This window comes from Brassica rapa, chromosome A02 (genome assembly GCF_000309985.2).
Source record: "Brassica rapa cultivar Chiifu-401-42 chromosome A02, CAAS_Brap_v3.01, whole genome shotgun sequence".
Lineage (NCBI taxonomy): Eukaryota > Viridiplantae > Streptophyta > Magnoliopsida > Brassicales > Brassicaceae > Brassica > Brassica rapa.
The window spans coordinates 30,488,850-30,509,218 of record NC_024796.2 but is presented as its reverse complement, the minus strand read 5'-3'; the positions used below and the strand labels follow the sequence as shown (position 1 = coordinate 30,509,218).

General features: G+C 37.8%; 2 protein-coding genes across 2 annotated transcripts; both read left to right on the top strand.

The window, feature by feature from the left end:
• The first annotated feature begins 13,779 nt into the window (after window positions 1-13,779).
• LOC103855057 (flavonol synthase 3-like) lies at window positions 13,780-15,831 on the top strand. Its single transcript, XM_009132016.3, has 3 exons — window positions 13,780-14,212; window positions 14,932-15,259; window positions 15,486-15,831. The coding sequence occupies exons 1-3, from the start codon at window positions 13,827-13,829 to the stop codon at window positions 15,696-15,698; spliced, it is 927 nt and encodes a 308-aa protein (XP_009130264.1). The 5' UTR covers window positions 13,780-13,826; the 3' UTR covers window positions 15,699-15,831.
• Window positions 15,832-17,947: 2,116 nt separating this feature from the next.
• On the top strand, window positions 17,948-19,700 carry LOC103855056 (flavonol synthase 3). The gene is made up of 3 exons (XM_009132015.3): window positions 17,948-18,452; window positions 18,758-19,085; window positions 19,310-19,700. The coding sequence occupies exons 1-3, from the start codon at window positions 18,064-18,066 to the stop codon at window positions 19,520-19,522; spliced, it is 930 nt and encodes a 309-aa protein (XP_009130263.1). The 5' UTR covers window positions 17,948-18,063; the 3' UTR covers window positions 19,523-19,700.
• Window positions 19,701-20,369: the final 669 nt, after the last annotated feature.

Below are 20,369 nucleotides of genomic sequence, written 5' to 3'. Positions count from 1 at the left end.
ATCTTCATTCTTCTTGATGTGTAATCCATACTCCATTGAGCCCTTTAGATACCGAAGTATACGCTTTAACAGCGCAAAGTCTGTCATTGTAGGAGCATGCATCCTCTGACATACCAAGTTAACAGCATACTGAATATCAGGACGCGTAATGGTTAGATACTGAAGCTTTCCAGCTAGGCTCCGGAAGTAGGTTGGTTCTGAGAAGAGACTTGTGTCTTGTGCTTCAATGCGTTGAGGCAGTGGAGTGGGCATCGGATTACAGTCTGTCATAGCTGCTGCGTGTAATATCTCCTTTATATACGACCGTTGATGCAGCATGAGACCTTCTTGAGTTGTTTCCATTTCAATACCCAAAAAGTAAGACGGCCTGCCCATGTCTTTCATGGAAAATCGCTTAGATAAAGACTCCACTAGCTCTTGCAGCAAACTCTCTGTGCTTCCGGTTAAGAGAATGTCATCTACATACAATAACAGTACCATGAACTTGTTGTTTCTGTTGTACGTAAACAGAGAGGGATCGGACATACTGCATACAAAGCCAAAGTCGATCAAGTAGTTACTAAACGTATCAAACCACGCCCTTGGCGCCTGCTTGAGGCCATACAGTGCTTTGGTGAGTTTACACACATAGTGTGGTTTCTCCGGATCTATGAAGCCAGCAGGTTGATGCATAAACACCGGCTCTTGCAACTTGCCGTGAAGAAAAGCACTAGAAACATCTAACTGCTTGATTGACCACCCTTTGGCTGTAGCTATATTCAACATCAGTCTTATGGTAGCTGTCCTGACTACCGGACTGAATGTTTCTAAATAGTCCAAACCTTCTTCCTGAGCACACCCCTTAGCCACCAACCTCGATCTCAGCTTCTTTATTGTACCATCAGGATTCAATTTCACCGTATGAACCCATCTGTTACTTAGTATGTTCATATCTTCAGTCGGTGGAACCAAAGACCAAGTGTTCAGCATATGAATTATGCGCATTTCCTGAGATACAGCATCATTCCACCCTGGGTGCTTCATTGCCTCTGCTATGTTCTTCGGTATTGTGACAGAATACTTAGGTGCCAGCAGAGCATACTTAGTATTTGGTTTATGAATCCCAGCTTTAGCTCTAGTCTGCATTGGATGAGCATTCATTACTGGCTCTGGCGCATTTGGTACTTCTAGTGGCTCTTGCTCTCCATCATTGTTGCCTTCTTGATTATTATCAACTGGATCATTCACCAGAGGAGCCGTCTGAATCTGTGGTGCTGGAAACACCTGCGACATTGTTGGCACATTCTCTTCTACCACCGCTGGGCTTGTCACCTTCTGCCATGCCTTTAGAAGGGACGTATCATACAGAGGAACCAGATGCTTATATTGATCTTTAAAAGGATATAGCTCTTCGTCAAAGATAGCATGTCTTGTGATGTACACTTTCCCGGTTGGTGGAAAGAGACATCTATATCCCTTATGCATACTACTATACCCCACAAACACACACTGCAGAGATTTAGGATCAAACTTGTGGTTTTGTTGGTCGCGAAGGCAGGGGTAACATGCTGAACCAAACGCTCGCAGTGCTCTATAACTTGGTTTAACTTTGAATAATGCTTCAAAGGGACTTTTATTGTCTAGCGCCTGGGAGGGAAGAATGTTACTTATGTAACTTGCTGTTGCAAACGCTTCAACCCATAGATGTAAAGGTAAATGACTCTGAAACATCATGGAGAGTCCCAACTCTGTGAAGTGACGATGTCTTCTCTCAGCTAGACCATTTTGCTCAGGCGTGTGTGGGCAAGACAGACGATGTATAATTCCATTATCCTGCAACAGTTGCTTCATCTGATTATTCACAAACTCTCCACCACCATCTGATTGAAACACTTTTATTTTGGTATCAAATTGAGTCTCCACCAACTTCTTAAACGCCACAAATACTTGAAAGAAGTCTGATTTATTTCTCAACGGATACAGCCAAGAGAAGCGAGTACAATCATCCACTAACACAGCATAATAACGAAACCCTTGGCTAGATAAAACAGGAGAAGGACCCCATAAGTCACAGTGGATCCTTTCCAACGGTTGAGAAACATGAGATTGAGACTGAAAAAAACTGTAATTTATGACTTTTCCCCATCTGGCAAGGCTGACAAATGAGGCTTGTTCTGCTCTTATTGATGCTTATCTCCTTGCTGCTCTGAAGTTGTTGAAGAACTCTGAAGTTTGCATAGCCTAGTCTGAGATGCCAGAGATCTTCAGAAGCTGCAACCTGACGATCTGAGAAGTAAGCTGCAAACCCTTCATTCTTCAACACATACAATCCTTTATTTCGGTTTCCCTTTGCCACCACTTTCTCCTTGAGGAGATCAATCAGATATACATAGTTAGCATCAAAGAAAACTCCACATGGATACTCTTCACAAAGTTTGGATACTGACAGTAGAGACTTCTGAATAGTAGGACATACCAGAACTTCATTTAAAGTTATGTTACCTGAGGCAGAGGATAAGGTGGTTGAGCCAACATGAGTTATGGGCAGATAAGCTCCATCTCCGACCATAACCGCATCTGTTCCTTCATACGGATGAGCTTCCTGCAGATTTGCAGAGGATGACGTGATGTGAGCAGTTGCCCCCGAATCAGGGTACCAGTCCCTGTCTTCTGAGACACGGAGAGAGTTGAAAGCAGCAGGAACAGATTGGTAGTTGTTGTCAAAGCGGTTATAGCACTTCAACGCCGTGTGACCCATTCTACCACAAATCTGACATGTAGGTCTATCTCCCTGCGTGTTGTTTCCACCAGACTGATGTTGCGGGAAGCCTCTACCACGACTTGAGTAACCTCCACGCCCTCTGTACTGTCCAGACCTGCCTCTTCCTCGGTAGTTAGGATTATACCCAGGAGCCATATTCTGAGACGCAAACGCCATGTGAGTGTTGACTGCTGGAGTATCCTCATACGATTTCAACTTCAAATCAAACCCCTGAACTTCAGACACCACATCATTGAACGTTGGAACAGGGAACTTCGTCAATGAACTCTGAATCACCGTAGTAATCGGATCAAACTCACGTCCAATACCATTGAGAAACCCAAAGATCTTCATTGATTCATCTACCGGTTTCCCAATGGCACTCAGAGCATCACAAACTGTCTTGAACTCTCGACAATACACAGCCACCGTCTTGTCTTTCTTCGTCAAGAGCTGAAGGCTCCTTCGCAATGAAAACTCTCGAGAGACTGAACTCTTGTTAAAGTTATCAGCCAACGAGATCCACACCTCGCGAGACGTAGACAATGTGTGAACGGACCCCAGAACTTCTTCAGACAACGTACCGAACAACCAAGATCTGATCAACTGATCAGTACAGAACCAAGCTTCAAACAACGGGTTGGGCTCTTCGACGTTTTCCATGTCGTGAAGCACCACGCGAGTCGCCGGAGGGGACACCACCGCACCATTGACGAACCCCAACAACTTCTGACTCGACAAGAGAGACTCGAACTGAGTTTTCCACAGCAGGTAGTTACTGTCATTGAGCTTGAGAGTGACACAGCTCAAGACATGAACTTTACTGGGAAAGGGATAAGGATTCACTGGATCTGCCATACCTGTTAAGGTTAAATGGCTCTGATACCATATGCAAGTTGAAAGACTTTAGAGTTTTACTGAATCATATACAACTTGCTTAACGTTACAATGACAAGGATAGAGCCAATATAAAGGCTCAAGAAAGATCTAGATCGTTAGACTACCAGCTGTAAAGCTACCAGGAAATTAGCCAGCACAACACGTTAACAGCGGAGCAAATGTATTGTGGATAAGGAGCGACTCCGTACTCAGCTCCTCTGCTACAGGAGACGACAAAGGTTGTTGTTTGTGTGAAGTCGACCGTTGATGAAGATATGATTTATCACTTGTGTTGGGCTGGGCCTTTACTTGCTGATGTCCACTAACAGATTAAACTATCTACATAGTAACTGGATTGTACCCAGAGATTTAAAACCGTCGAATATTTTAATTATGGGATTGTTAAGATAGCTGATTTAACCAAGTGGTCTTGGACTAGTGGTAAATGGCTCATAGTTGTGAGTACCATCATGGGTTTGGTTTTTCTTGGTCACCTGAAGCGTCTTAAGTGGTAAGAAAACATGGATCTTGCGGGTCTCGTGATGATTAGTCTTTGGGCTTAGAAAGCTTTTGGAATCACACCACAGTTATAAAAAAAAGATAGCTGATTTTGGGCTTGCAATGATATACCAAGCACCGTTGAAACTAGCCCTGCGATTTTGGTTTTCCAAAACCAAACCGTCGGTTTTTGGTTTACGGAAATTTTGAAAACCAATTCCGAAATTGACCGAATTAAATTTCAGTTTGGTTCGGTTAGCGGTTTTTTAGTTTTCACTTTATTTCTTAAAATAATCGATTTTCTTTTTTGTTTTCGGTTAATTTTGGTATCGTTTTCTCAAAAAAATAGGATATTTTCGGTCAAACTCGGTTATTTCGGTTAAATTTGATTATTTTTGTTTTTTCTGTTACTTTCGGTTCGGTTTTTTGGTTATTTTGGCTATTTCGATTCTTTTAAAAAAATTGAAAATCAAAAACCAAACTGAAAACCGAATTATTTTTCAAATTCCTAACAAACTAAACCGGCATGAGATGGGGGAATTCTTTTAAAAAAATTGAAAATCAAAAACCAAACTGAAAACCGAATTATTTTTCAAATTCCTAACAAACTAAACCGGCATGAGATGGGGGAGTAGATCGATGCCAAGACCAATGGTTGGGCATAACATGCAGAGGATGCAACCTCAAGGCATGATGGCTTATAATTTTCCAGCTCGGGCTGGGATGAACCCAAGTGCAGTGCCTTCTAAACCAACATATTAGCCCTAGACAAAACAAAAAATATGGACCTTTTATAAATATTTTTTTATATTTTTTTTTCATTACATTTCTTTTAACTTAGAACTAAAAAAAGCTCTATGACCTGAAACAAATAAAATAAAAATATAGACCTTTTTATAAATTAGGTTACTTAATTATGGACTCTTTTGCTAATTAACAGAGTAAAAAGACCTTAAAAAGAACACAAAAATTTTGTGGACCTATGGCAAATGTCTATGTTGTCGTAGCCAAGAGCCCAAGTGTTCCTCTGCCGCAGAAACGCGGGATGGCTCAACCGCACCAGCAGAAAGAGGAAAGATCCTGGAATGGGTATGCCTGGTTAAGCACCTCCTAACAAGACCAGACGTCTGTAAGGTAAAGTCGATATCATCAGTTTCATTTTTTCGTAGCATTGGAATTTGTAATGAGCTTTGGCAGCGTTGTGATTTGCTTTAAAGTAGACTAGATTGTAATTCAGCATATGGTTTCTTGCTATTCATATGGATGGATTCTCTAATATTGTAAAAACATTCTCTCAAGTTTTTGTCTTAGTGAGAGCCAACCTAAGTTAATGGTTTTACGTTTTAAAGGTCTTTGTTACTTCGAAAGTTCTAAGTGGCTAACATTGAAATGTGAAGTAAACAATATCGGAATTGACCAAATGTATATCTAACTATGGACTATTTCAACAAACAGGTTTTAGAACTATATAGCTAGGTTTCTTTTTGCAATTTTTTGTATATCTTTTTTATCACACGGAAAATGTGTATATCATAAAAATAGCTAAACAATTGGTGATTTTGAATCTTTGATGTAATTTCTGTTTATGTAATCTTTATTTATTTAGTAGTAGTGTTTTTCAGTGATATACTGATATTCAAGACTAGCACATTGTGTAGTGTAATACTACTTTACTTTGTGGTTGCACGAGATTCACGCTCTTGGTAATATAAGACCATGATTATCCAGGTTTCTTAAGGGGGTTTTTAAAGTAAATGAGTCATTTAATTAAATGAAAACTAAATTAATTTCAGATAACCGATCCTTAAGAAAGGATTTTGGTGACCGATCCTAAGTATGGTTTTATACCACGTGTCAGCCAAGCAAAATATGTCTTTTATTTATTTTTATTTTTTTTTCCTTTCCTCTCTTCTTCTCCGCCGGAGACGAGACGCAGCTCTTCCACTTCCAAGCGTCTATGTTCTTCTTCCTCATCCTCTGAACCGTCTTCTTCGTCTCGAAGCCCCACCAAGCAATCTAAGGTCAAGATCGATGCCGCTATTGAATCTGTACGTTAAATCCGATTGAGAATCAAGGACCGGTTTCAGATTCAGGATCAGAATCTGGAGAGCTGGAGCTTGGATCCTCTGATCCGTAAAAGCCTGTTGCAACCACTATGTATAAATTGCTATATCCTCTATGTTAAGTGACCAAAGTTCAATCACTTGATGCAGAGAGAATGTGATCAGAGTCCAAACGAGGTTAGCTTTTTCATTGACAAGAGTAAGGTTCAAGAAGTGAAAAAGGACAAGCCCTTGCTTATCTCCTGAAGAAGCTCAACACTGAAGGGAAGCTTCCTCTTAATGAAAAGTAGGTTTGTATTGTATCAGTTTATTGATATGCTTTGATTTGCTTCCGCTGGTGAACTTTGTCTCTATCATGGATCATCTAACTACATGGAGAAAGAGTTCCCTTTACAGGAATACTAAGTGATAAAGCTCAAAAAAATCCAGGTTTAGTCTCTAAAATCTTTGTTCTGACCATATCAGTAATTTTGAGAATCATTAATCCTCATTGCCATGTGCTTGATTTTTTGTAGACCTTTTCAATTGGAATAGACTTAAGCTTCGTTACTGTGATGGTGCTTCTTTCAGGGGAGATGGTCAGAATGAGGTTAGAATCATTACACTATTGAGTTATTCATGTGTTATTTCGTTATTTCTCTGTAACTCCAAGTCTTTGTAAAAGCTATTCATGTGATTAACTGGTTTTGTTTCTGTTAATACACAGAACTGATGTGTCTGGTGGACGAACAATCAGGAACTTATACAATGGTATAGTAGAGTTTCAGAGTGTGAAAACAACCTGCCTCGTCTGTGCACAAACCATCTTGATCCAACTTCGGTAGTACATTCTCTCTTTCTGATGATTGTTGCAAAATGAATCCAAGTCTTGTAGTAGTTTATGAAACTCCCTTTTTGTTCTTTGCAGTGTTTCTTCCCAGAGAATCTGATCAGTCAGATGAAAACTCAACTTTTCATTGTCAACGCTGCATATGATACATGGCAGGTAAGCAGCATTACAATTGCTTAGGTATTGGTCCTTTGATGGTTATGCTCACATTACAAGTTTTGTTATAATCAGATATAAAGCAGCATAGCTCCAACATCAGCACATCCTAGTGGGTTTTGGCATGACTTTATGGTCTTAGGTTTAAGTTTTTTTTTCTGGTTTTAGTTTTGTAAACCAATTTTAATTTATAAATAAAATTAATTTTAAATTTTAATAAAACAATCTTTAATTTTTTTTTAAGAACCTTTAATTAAGAAACTTCCAATGGAGTATAAAAACTAAGTGTTTCTTAACTAAAGTTCTTAACTAACTTTTATTATTAAACAAATCATTAAGAAACCCAAATGGGGTTATAGGGTTAATGATGCTCTAACTTCCAGAAAACTGTGCTCCCACACAATATTCAATACATGCAATAAACAAAAATTCATACTACTTGTTTTTCTTTATTGTACTTCTTTTATTATATAGTTTTTGGGATATTTTATTTCACCCTTCCATACACGCAATCATTAAAGGAATCTAATAAACTTTATGATTATTGGAGACGAAAATGTTATAATATTTAGGAAAATAACCAATCATTTAGAAAAATGCTGTAAAGTGAAAAACAAAAAGAAATATGGTCATGTGACAATAATTACATTCAAATGCAACTCTTACTTATATAAACCCATACCATTGTAATCTGTGTTTTGGGGCAGAGGAATGCTTTAGAATAGACTAGATTGTAATGCACCATGTGGTTTCTTTGCTATTCATATGTATGGATTATGTAGTTTTGTAAAAACATCGTCTCAAATTTTTGTCTTAATGATAACAAGTTTAAGTTAAATGGTTTTACCTTTTTTTTTTAAGGTATTTGTTGCTTCAGAAGTTCTAATTGGTTACCAGTGGAATGTGCAGTAAACAAAATCTGGATTGATCAAATGTTATTCTAGTTATTTTTATAACATTTTAATATTATATATATTAGTATGTATATATAAAGAAAAATCAAAACCCTGGTTGAAACTGGTCCGACCAGCTATCCAGTGATAATGCGGAGTCAATGTCCGGTCCGGTTTTCAAAACATTGTTATTTTTATAAATAACTTATAACTGTTAATATTTAAAACAAATAAATCTTTTTGGCTAGATGTGAAATATTATATGGTGATATGTTCAGTACAAAAATGTTTGCCTTCAAGATATCACATTTACTTTGTATCCTTAATCCATCAAATTGCCTTGTTTTGTATTTACACAATGTTTTCAAACTTATTCAAATTCACACGCCATAATGTATACATATTTTAATTTTATTAAAAATATGTATAATTATATAATTATTAACAATATGCATTGTGTAGATGACTACTTACTTTGTGGTTGGACGAGATTCACGTTCTTGATATAATAGAGCTTCTAGAGAAGGTATTACTACCACAGAATACCCCCACTATATATGTTACTCAAGAGCGGGTCCATAATTTTTTATATACGAGGCATAATTATTTTCCTAGAACTATTGTTTACATGATAAATATTTCAGTGAGGTGGGGCACATGACATACCTCCTCTTGTCATAGAACCTACCAAGTAATTCAACATATCCAATAAATAAAAATTCAGTAGTATGCATTGCATGCAGTAGATCCATTCCTATTATTTTGTTTATTTTGCCGACATTTTCCAGTACCTATTATTCATATAACTTCGGCGAATCTAACTTTTTCTTACTGTGTGCATTTTGTACGGATACAAATTTATCAAGTTGGATACAAATTTATCAAGTTGGATACATATTGCTTGTAAATTATATAAACATGAGAGTATAGTCGTCAGGTAACCAAAATCAAAGGTAATCTAAAAGCATATTTACCAAATATGAGAGATTTTCAAAAATTATAAATAAATTTAGTGCTAAAATATTATATGAATATTTTAAATGTGTAATATTGAGTGGGATTTTCCTGTTTTTAGGTATCCACATAAAAATATTTATTATACGACTTTAAGAATCCATCAATCATAGCTATTTTCACCAATCACATTCAATTATTAAAGGAATATTTTAATAAAAGTTTCTATAATTGGAAGCATAAAGGTTTTAATATTGCGATAACCAATCATATAGAAAAGTGTGGTAAAGTGAAGCAATGTGACTGAAGAATAACTCATACGCCTACTACATTCAAATGTAACTCTAATCTATATGTAAATCTAGGTCTCAATGATTTAGAGAAGACTTTCTTATTGATAATGAACGTGCTTTACAATGTATATATACAAACTCGACAACAAGAGAATAGGAAATATACTAAACCGACTTGGAATTTATCCTAAATAGATATGGTATATCGTATATTTGCATATATTCCTAATACTCCCCCTCAAGTTGGAGTGTGAAGTCTCTTGACACCCAACTTGGACAGTAACACTTCAAACTGTGGTTTACCAAGAGCTTTCGTCAAGATGTCAGCGAGCTGATCCTTAGTACGAACATGTTTAGTGGCGATCAAACCAGCAAGGACCGCATCTCGAACACTATGACAGTCTCGTTCTATGTGTTTTGTTCTTTCGTGAAACACTGGATTGGCTGCAATGTATATTGCCGCTTGATTGTCACAAAAGAACGAGACAGGTTTGGGAACTGGAATACCGAGATCCTTAACTAAAGGAACAATCCACTTCATTTCACGAGTAGCTTTAGCCATAGCCCTGTATTCGGCTTCAGCTGACGAGTGAGCAACGGTATCTTGTTTCTTGGTCTTCCACGTAACTGGAGAATCACCGAGAAGGACTACAAATGAGCTCAAAGATCGACGACTAACAGGGCAAGAACTCCAGTCCGCGTCACAGTATATGGAGAGGTCAAGATTTTCATCGGAGCTCATGAGTATTCCTTGATCGAGAGAACCTTTGATATATCGAACAACGCGCAATGCAGCCTCCAAATGTCCTTCACGAGGTGACTTCATAAACTGAGACAGAAGATGAATAGAGTAACAAAGTTCAGGGCGAGTCATGGAAAGATAGACAAGACGGCCCACAAGGCGACGATAGATCTTTGGATCAGAAAGTAGAGGTGACTGATCGGAGGCGATCTTGTGGTTCTGCTCGACTGGTGTGCATGCTGGACGAGCATCCTGGAGATCCATATCATCAATGATATCCATGATATATTTGCGCTGAGACAAGAAGATCCCTTCTTCAGTGCGTGCTACTTCTATACCAAGAAAGTATTTGAGCTTACCAAGATCCTTCATGTGAAACTGTTGTCCCAAATACTCTTTAAACTTGGTGAGTTTGTCGAGACTATTACTGGCGATCACTAAATCGTCGACATAGACCAAAACTCGAATCTCAACTGATCCTTTAGTGTATAAGAACAATGAATAGTCGGAGTAAGACTGAACAAAACCGAATTGCAGGAGAGCTTTAGATAACTTGGAGAACCAACACCGTGGAGCCTGTCGAAGGCCATAAATAGATTTCCTGAGGCGACATACTTTTGTTGGATCAGAGTGAGTAAAGCCTGGAGGTAAACGCATATACACTTCTTCCTCAAGATCACCATGAAGAAATGCGTTATGAACGTCCATTTGGTGAACTTCCCACTTCTTAGCTGCGGCAATACGGAGAAGCATACGAACCGTGCCCATTTTAATAACTGGGGCAAATGTTTCCTCAAAATCTTTGCCTTGGACTTGTTTATTTCCGTTGGCAACCAGACGAGATTTGTGTCGCCGAATTGTACCATCAGGATTGTACTTGATCTTATAAACCCATTGAGAACTCACGGCAGTCTTGCCAGGCGGAAGCGAAGCAATATCCCACGTGCCTTGCTCCTCATGAGCAGTGACTTCTTCTTTCATAGAGTCGCACCAAACCTTATGTTTAATGGCGTCATGATATCGCTTAGGTTCAACTCCTGAAATTACAGCTGCTAAGAAAGCTTGATGCGCACTTGAGAAGGCATCAACAGAGATATATGTAGCTAAAGGAGATTGTGTCATACCTGGAGCGTTTTCCGTGGACGAGGATGAAGCGCAGAGTGGAACGAGATGGGTATCTTCATGACACATGACGTTGTAGTTGACGTAGTCTTTAAGCTTGACAGAGGGAAGACGCACTCGTTGTCCTCTGCCTAACACAACCGGATCATTCATGGAGATATCTTGTACTGGCTCAGACCTCTGATCAGTACGTGTTTCAGTACTTGTAACGACTTCTGCAGGAGTTGTAGACCTATCAGCTGGTAATGCAGAACGAGACTCCGGAGCCTGTGGGCTCTGTGTCTCAGATGTTATTGGTTCAACTACCACAGTAATATCTGTATTGCCAATTCCATCGCTACTCCCCCTGTCGAGTGAGCTGGGGACAGACTCAAATAACCAATCTGAGTCAGAGTAGTCGAGTGCATTAGTAGGTGGAGCCGGAGACACAATTCCCTGAACCGACGACTGTTCTGAAATAGATGACATAGGAAACGTGTCCTCGTAAAATATGACGTCTCGAGAGATGAAGAACTGTTCCTTGTCGAGATCAAACACCTTCCAACCCTTTTGTCCAAAAGGATAACCCATAAATATACACTTACGACTTCGAGAGCCAAATTTGTCTTTGTCGCGGGCTCTCAAATGTGTGTAACACAGACTTCCAAAGACCCTAAGATGATCATAATTTGGCTTCTCACCATACAGGACTTCATATGGTGAAGCACCTCGAAGAACTTGTGTGGGAGTACGGTTTATAAGATGAGTTGCTGTCATGATGGCTTCACCCCAGAACCTCACCGGTAAACTTCCTTGAAATAGTATGGCGCGGGCCACATTAAGTATATGCCGGTGTTTCCTTTCGACACGTCCATTCTGTTGAGGCGTGTCTACACATGACGTCTGATGAATAATCCCACTTTCTCGAAAGAACCTTGCCAAACACATAAACTCTGTTCCATTATCGGACCTCACTGTCTTAACTGTTTTACTGAACTGAGTAGAGGCCATGCTACAAAAATTAGTCAAGATCGTACGAACTTCGGATTTCTCAAGCATGAGATACGTCCACACAGCTCTTGAATGATCGTCCACGATTGTTAAAAAATATACAGCACCAGAAGAAACCAAACATCACAATGAATCAACGCAAAACACTCATTTGATTTATTGATACTATCATAAAACACTTCTCTAGTTTGCTTAGCCCTAAAACATGTGTCGCAAGGACTTAGGGCAGCTAGTTTAGTAGACGAAAACATAGGTAAATTAGATAAAACTGAAGATGACGGATGCCCAAGCCTCTGGTGCCAACGAAGTTGATCAGCGGACTTAACAACAGGAGCTGAGACACGGTGAACTCTAGCAGCCATGACATCTGTGAAGTAATACACCCCATCTCGTTCCTTACCGGCTCCAATCAGGGTCCTCGTGAAACGATCCTGTAAGAGACAAATCGTATCTGTTAGTAATGCGAAACAATTAGTTTGCTTTAACAGTTTTGAGACTGATATCAAGGAACAGTTCAAATTTGGCACAAACAAGACATGATCAAGAGTGATTCGATCAGTTAAAGGAAATGTTCCTGTATGTGTGGCATATGCTTTGTTTCCATCTGCAAAGCCAACTGGACATGGCAAAATACTCGTTGTGTTGACAAGAAACGAGATGTCTCCTGTCATGTGATGGGAAGCTCCCGTGTCTAGTATCAAATCACCCAGTTTACTCTTACCATTCAACTTATCGGTGGGAGAGCAGGCTTTCTCGTTGATCATCTGAGTCAACGTTCGCCACTGTTCTGACGTTAGCTCAGGGAAGCTAGACGAGTTGGATGTAGTCGCGTGTGCCTTTGCTCCACTGCCTCTGGATCGATCAGACCCATAATTTCCACGACCACGACCACCTCTGTAAGCTCTTCTGTTTCCTCCTCCACTTCTGTTTGCTGAACGTTCTTCCCACCAGTCAGGAAAACCGACTAACTGCCAGCAGTTTGCCTTCTCATGCCCACTACGACCGCAGTTTGAGCATTGAGGCACGCGATTTCTGGTTCCAGAGTCAGTACGTGAGGTTGCTTGATCAGAACTTGCTGCGCCCGCTTCTTTCTTAACTGTAAACCCAATAGCATTCTGTTGCATCTCTCTCTCTTTGACTGAGTTGAGACGCTGCTCTTCTCGAATCACCTTAGCATAGATTTCTCCAATATCCAGTGTAGAATCAGAGGATATTATACCTTGACACACTCCTCCAAAACGAGCTTGATCCAATCCCATTACAAACTGGTGGACCTTTTCTTCTTCTCTATCTCTTTCAAACTCTGCCATAGCAGAACACGAACACGAAGGCAGGGGCTTGTACATATCCAGCTCCTCCCAAGTCTTGGACAAACGTCCATAGTACTCGATCACAGACGCACCATCTTGTCGACACACTGCGATCTGTTCTTTCAAGTGATGCACACGAACCTTGTTGCCCACAGAAAACCGTACAAACCCATACTACACCTTCACCTTGTTGCCCACAGAAAACCGTACAAACCCATACTACACCTTCACTCGGATAAATTCCAAGTCGGTTTAGTATATTTCCTAATACTATATATAAAGTATAAACCCATACTACACCTTCACTCCAATTAACATCTAAACAAGCAATATTACCATCGGGAGAAAGGAAAAAACATGGCCGAGTTAGTCCCCTCGAAGTTCCAAGGAACATCTCCGGTAGATATTCCTATCGTCGATCTAAGTAACAACGAAGACCTAGTGGCACGTGCGGTGGTGAAAGCAAGCGAGGAATGGGGGATGTTTCTGGTGGTTAACCACGGGATCCCAACCGAGCTGATGCGGCGGTTGAAAGAACTTGGGACAGAGTTCTTTGAGCTGCCTGAGAAGGAGAAGGAAGCCGTAGCTAGGCCAGCTGATTCTATGGACTTAGAAGGATACACAACGGATTACGAGAAAGATAAAGAAGGTAGAAAAACATGGGCTGATCATCTCTTTCACAGAGTCTGGCCAGCGTCAAGAATCAACTACAGATTCTGGCCTAAGAACTCTCCAGATTACAGGCACGAGTATAAGAATTTTGTGATCACTTTTATCCACTTATTTATTTTATTTAAAAACATTTTCCATTTTTAAAGATATCTTCGAATAGCAATAAATCAGTTTTTTTTTCAAAAAAAAACAATCAGTTTTGTTTAAAAAATAGCACACTCAAGAAAGATTATCAAAATAACATTTACTAAAAGGTATAAATACTTGCTTCGTTTCGATTTAATTGTCGTTGTAAGAAAAAAAATTTGTTTCAAAATAAGTAGCGGTTTAGAGTTTCAATACAAAATTTATTAATAAGATTTTTCATTTTATTTTTCTATTGATTGAAATATGATTAGGTGTATATGTAATTGTGCTTTCGTTTTGGAAATATACAAAATCATATGTTTGCATAAACCTAAAATGACAATTAAAATGAAACGGACGGTAGATATTTATATAAATGAGTTTATAGGGTGAGATTAAGGTTTATGATTTATGAATTATGATGTAAAATATTTTAGTGTTATTTTTTAATTTTTTTTAACACGTGCTATTCTTCATTAATAAATGATAGTTTGGGAAAAAATTTAAAATGTTATTTTTGTACAAAACAAAAAAATAATATTCAGGAAATTTGTTATTTTTTTAACTAACACATTTTCTCGCTTTACCAACTAGTTTTGAGTTAGGTTCTGTCGGAATAAAATCGTGTCCGACTTTTATGTAGAATGTATATTTGTTGAAACAGAGAGGTGAATGAGGAGTATGCAAGGGAGATAAAGAAGCAGTCGGAGAAGATCATGGGGTGGTTATCAGAAGGATTAGGGTTACATCGTGATGCATTGAAGGAAGGTCTCGGCGGAGAAACGGTGGAGTATCTGATGAAGATAATTTTCTATCCGCCGTGTCCAAAACTCGAACTGCTCTACGGAGCTCCTCATCACACAGATCTCAATGGAATCACGTTCTTGATCGCTGATGAGGTAGATGGACTTCAGGCGTACCAGGATAACAAGTGGGTCGACGTCAAGTATGATGACTCCAGCATCGTCGTCATCATTGCCGATCAAATCAAGGTATTAGACGAAGTCTCCAATATTAAGTCATGTTTGTTTAGTTTTGATTGTTGGGGATGTGTACAAGGCAGGCGACTGCCCTTGGTCGGATGAAATTAAGAGTCTAATTTTTAAAGAAAATAAATAAATATACATATATGTACATAAGTTTTATTTTATATGTTTCTATCTAAATTTAATTACATTTTATGCAATGGTTTTTAAAAAAATTATTTGGAGTTTGTAGAGGATGAGCAATGGGAGGTATAAGAGTGGGGAGCATAGAGTGACGATGGATACGGTAAGGACGAGACTCTCGTGGCCGGTGTTCGCGGAACCGAACCTTGATCATGTCGTCGGACCTTTGGCGGAGCTAGTTATTGACGATGCTCCTAAGTTTAAGCCTTATGTCTACAGAGAGTACAAGTATCTTAAGATGAACAAGCTTCCTATCGACTGACGCTAATCTCAATGAACGACTGTTTCAGTTAATTGATGTTGGAAGTTTCTGTTAATTAATTATCAATGTACTATATGCTTTTATAAATAAATGCTGAAGCTCCGGTCTTTTAATCTATCCATGTGAGAAATGATATTTATTTTGCCTATCAAATTTATCTTAATTAATTAACTAAAATTCTAGAATAATATCAATATATTTAACCTACTATCGCGAGAATGTGTTGCATAGAGTGACGGTGTATAAAGAAGAGTAATTCTTGGGTTCACCCCCTAGGATGAACCTATAGGTTCACCAACCAATAGTATTTGAGTATTTGATATTTGATATCTTTTAAAAAAGGAAACAACATTAAATTTCCAAATAAGATTATCTTTTTAAAATAAAACAATAAAAATACATAAAAATAGTTACAAAAAATAAATAAATAAATATTTTTAAGTCTTCAGCAAAATACTAAACCCTATACCCTAAATCTTAAACCCTAAACCTTAAATTTTGGATAAACTCTAAACGTTTGAAAATCCTAAACCCTAAATCATACATTAAAAACTAAATTTTAATAACACTAAACCCTAAATTCTAATCACTAAACCCTAAACTCTTGGGTAAAACCTAAACCCTTGGGTAAACCCTGAACCCTTGGATAAATCATAATCTCTAGAGTTTAATTTTAAATATTTTTGATTTACAGTTTATGATTTATGATGATTTATCCAAGGGTTCAGGGTTTACCCAAGGGTTTAGGGTTTAGTGATTAGGATTTAGGGTTTAGTGTTATTAAAATTTAGTTTTTAATGTATGATTTAGGGTTTAGGATTTTCAAACGTTTAGAGTTTATCCAAAGTTTAAGGTTTAGGGTTTAGGGTTTAAGATTTAGGATATAGGGTTTAGTATTTTGCTGAAAACTTAAAAATATTTATTTATTTATTTTTTGTAACTATTTTTATGTATTTTTATTGTTTTATTTTAGAAAGATAATCTTATTTGGAAATTTAATGTTGTTTCCTTTTTTAAAAGATATCAAATATCAAATACTCAAACACTATTGGTTGGTGAACCTAAAGGTTCACCATAGGGGGTGAACCCAAGAATTTCTGTATAAAGAAAGCAGAAGAGTTACTATTTTCTACGTAAAATGCAAAAGGAACAAAAACCAAAAGGAAATATGGATTATATGATTCTAAAGTTCATATAAATAATAGAAAATTGATGCTTTTGAAGATTTCCTAAATATTCATGTTAATCAAAAATATGGTTTGTCGGCCAACAACATTAATTACTTTTGTTAATTTGGTCAATGGTGAAAAAGTTTTTTTTTTGTTATTAATTATCCTCATATATATTAATGAGAAAAAGACTAGAATAGCACTAAACCAAGTTTTTGTTCCCAAAGTAGCACTCAATGCTCAAAGTCACAAAAATAGGTTTCATTAAAGAGGTAAATATACACTTATACCCCTTGGGTTAATTAATCCAAACCTTAGGGTTTAGAGTTAAGGGGTGGGGTTTTGGAATTAGGGTTTAAAATTTTATAAAAAATAAATACTAAAATAAAAAATAAAAATTTTAAAAACAGTTTCAAAAATTTTTTTATAAAAATTTCGAATCTGAAAACATGTAATCTGAAACTATAAAAAAATTTTATTTTATTTATTTTTATTTATTTTTGTTTGTTTATTTAATTTTAAACCAATGGTATTATGGATATTTTACCCTTTAATGAATGTCATTTTTGTGACTTTCTCCTTCTAATGCTATTTTTGAGACATAAACTTCAAAAGGTGTTATTATTGACAATTGTCCTATATTAATTTGGACTAATCTTTAAACTTATAAATATTTCAATGAGGTGGGGCACATGTACCTCCTCTTGTCATTGACTTACCTACAAAATGGTTCAACTTAAGTACCGAAAATCCAAAATTCAAAGGTAATCTAAAAGCATATTCACCACAAATATATATGAGAGATTCTCAAAATTTATAAAATACCTATAATGATAAATTTCAGATGTATGATTATTGAGTGGGCTTTTCCTGTTTTAAGATATTTTATTTTATAATTTTAAGAATCCATCATAGATATTTGCACCACTGACAATCAATTATTAAAGGAAGAGATAAAAGTTTTGAATCATTGGAAACATTTTAATATTCTGATAACCAAATAACCAATCATATAGAAAAATGTGGTAGAGTGAAGTAATGTGAGTATGTGACTGACGAATGACTCATACTGTCATACACCTACTACATTCACATGTACTCTTATCTATATAAAGTATAAACCCATACTACACCTTCACCCTCCAACTAACATCTAAATAAACAATATTCCCATCGTGAGAAAGGAAAAAAAAAACATGGCCGAATCAGTCCCTTCAAAGTTCCAAGGAACATCTCCGGTAGATATTCCTATCGTCGATCTAAGTAACCCAAACGAAGACCTAGTGGCACGTGCGGTGGTAAAAGCCAGCGAGACATGGGGGATGTTCCAGGTGGTTAACCACGGGGTTCCCATCGAGCTGATGCGGCGGTTGAAAGAACTTGGGACTGAGTTCTTTGAGCTGCCTGAGAAGGAGAAGGAAGCCGTAGCGAGGCCAGCTGATTCAACAGACTTAGAAGGATACACAACGGATTACAAGAAAGATGGAGAAGGTAGAAAAACATGGGCTGATCATCTCTTTCACAGGGTCTGGCCACCGTCAAGAATCAACTACAGATTCTGGCCTAAGAACTCTCCAGATTACAGGTACAAGTATTAAAATGTTGTAATTGTTCCTCTATTCCTCAAAGTAAGATTTTCTAGATTTATTTTTTGTTCCAAAATGTTAGATTTTCTAAAATTTTAAGGTATTTTTAGTAGTTAATGTTGAAAAGTTGTATACTTTTAAGAAACATTAATTGAAAATATTTGAATTGGTTGAATACTATTGGTTGATATTTTTATCTAATTAAGATTAATTGAATAAAAGTTTACACTTTTTTAATCTGTGTGTATTAATCTTAAACACTCGATAAAATGAAAAAAAAAAGTGATTATTTATTTTGTAACAGGGAGGTGAATGAGGAGTATGCAAAGGAGATAAAGAAGCTATCTGAGAAAATCATGGGATGGTTATCGGAAGGACTAGGGTTACATCGTGATGCATTGAAGGAAGGTCTTGGTGGAGAAAAGGTGGAGTATCTAATGAAAATCATCTTCTATCCGCCGTGTCCAAAACTTGAGTTGCTCTACGGAGCTCCTCATCACACTGATCTCAATGGAATCACGTTCTTGATCGCTGATGAGGTAGACGGACTTCAGGCGTACCAGGACAACAAGTGGGTCGACGTCAAGTATGATGACTCAGGGATCGTTGTCATCATCGCCGACCAAATCAAGGTAGAGATACAGTTTTGAACATTTTCAGATAAGTCATGTTTGTTTGGTTTTGATTGTTGGGGATGTGTACAAGGCCTGCTTAGCTATGTGCACGGTCCATGAAATTAATGGTCTAATATCTTTTTAATAAAAGATATATTTAAGGAAGTTTTAATTTATATGTTTCTATCTAAATTTAATAACATTTTATACAATAGTTTTCAAAAATAATGTGAGTTTTGTAGAGGATGAGCAATGGGAGGTATAAGAGTGGAGAGCATAGAGCGACGATGGATATGGTGAGGACGAGACTCTCTTGGCCGGTTTTCGCGGAACCGAACCTTGATCACGTGGTCGGACCTTTGCCGGAGCTAGTTGTTGATGATGCTCCAAAGTTCAAGCCTTATGTCTATAGAGAGTACAAGTTTCTTAAGATGAACAAGCTTCCTCTCGAGTGATACAAATCTCATCATTCAGAAACAGGGGAGACAAGATCATGAACGACTGTTTCAGTTAATTAATGTTGAAGTTTCAGTTAATTAATATTCAGTTTACTCTCTGCTTTGTATAAATAAATGTTGAAGCACCTAGAAGAATAAGCTACGTATATATGATATATAGTTTTTCTCTCTGGTTCAAGAATCGAGACAACGCCGCTACCGCTGCTTCTTGACGCCGGCAAGGCTAGAGGCCGCCGGCGTCGGGAAATCTGCTACATCTTCCTCATGGTTTCTCTCGCTTTAAGTCAAAGCTCTCGTCTTGTTTCTTGCTTCGCACTTACTCAATCAGTTTCTCTAGATCTGGTGCCGTCGAAACTGGAGCAAACCTTCGTGGTCTCTGCTCAGGTTTTCAAGACCACCGGAACTGCATCCTTCACCGGGGTCTCCCGAAAAAGCTGTACAAGGTCCACCTTTCACCTCCTTCCCTACTCTGAGTTCGCCCTTCACATGTGCTTCAGACTATCGCAAGAACGTGTTGCATAGAGAGTGTCGGTGGATAAAGAAAACTAGAAAAGTAGAGGATGTCGTGTCAACTTTCTGTCGGTGCTGATCCTGATGTGATCACCGAACCATAGCCGGAGCTCATTGTATCCTTCTATGTTCAAGCCTATTATCTGCAAGGACTATAAATAACCAGGCTTTTCGAGCTTCTTGTCGATTGAACCAAATGAGATTTCTTTCTACGAATCAAAATTAGAGTCACGTGTGTGTGAGAGTGTGTTTATAAAAGAAAAAGTTAATATCTTCTACGTAAAGTGCAAAAAGAAGTAATGAATCTACGATCCTAAAGTTCACATTCCCTCAT

Excerpts from the sequence above, each read along its gene's own strand:
- LOC103855057 (XM_009132016.3), top strand. The coding sequence starts at position 13,827 with ATGGCCGAGTTAGTCCCCTCGAAGTTCCAAGGAACATCTCCGGTAGAT. Across the intron at positions 14,213-14,931 it reads AAGAACTCTCCAGATTACAG|AGAGGTGAATGAGGAGTATG; the intron begins GCACGAGTATAA and ends TTGTTGAAACAG. Across the intron at positions 15,260-15,485 it reads TCATTGCCGATCAAATCAAG|AGGATGAGCAATGGGAGGTA; the intron begins GTATTAGACGAA and ends TGGAGTTTGTAG.
- LOC103855056 (XM_009132015.3), top strand. The coding sequence starts at position 18,064 with ATGGCCGAATCAGTCCCTTCAAAGTTCCAAGGAACATCTCCGGTAGAT. Across the intron at positions 18,453-18,757 it reads AAGAACTCTCCAGATTACAG|GGAGGTGAATGAGGAGTATG; the intron begins GTACAAGTATTA and ends ATTTTGTAACAG. Across the intron at positions 19,086-19,309 it reads TCATCGCCGACCAAATCAAG|AGGATGAGCAATGGGAGGTA; the intron begins GTAGAGATACAG and ends TGAGTTTTGTAG.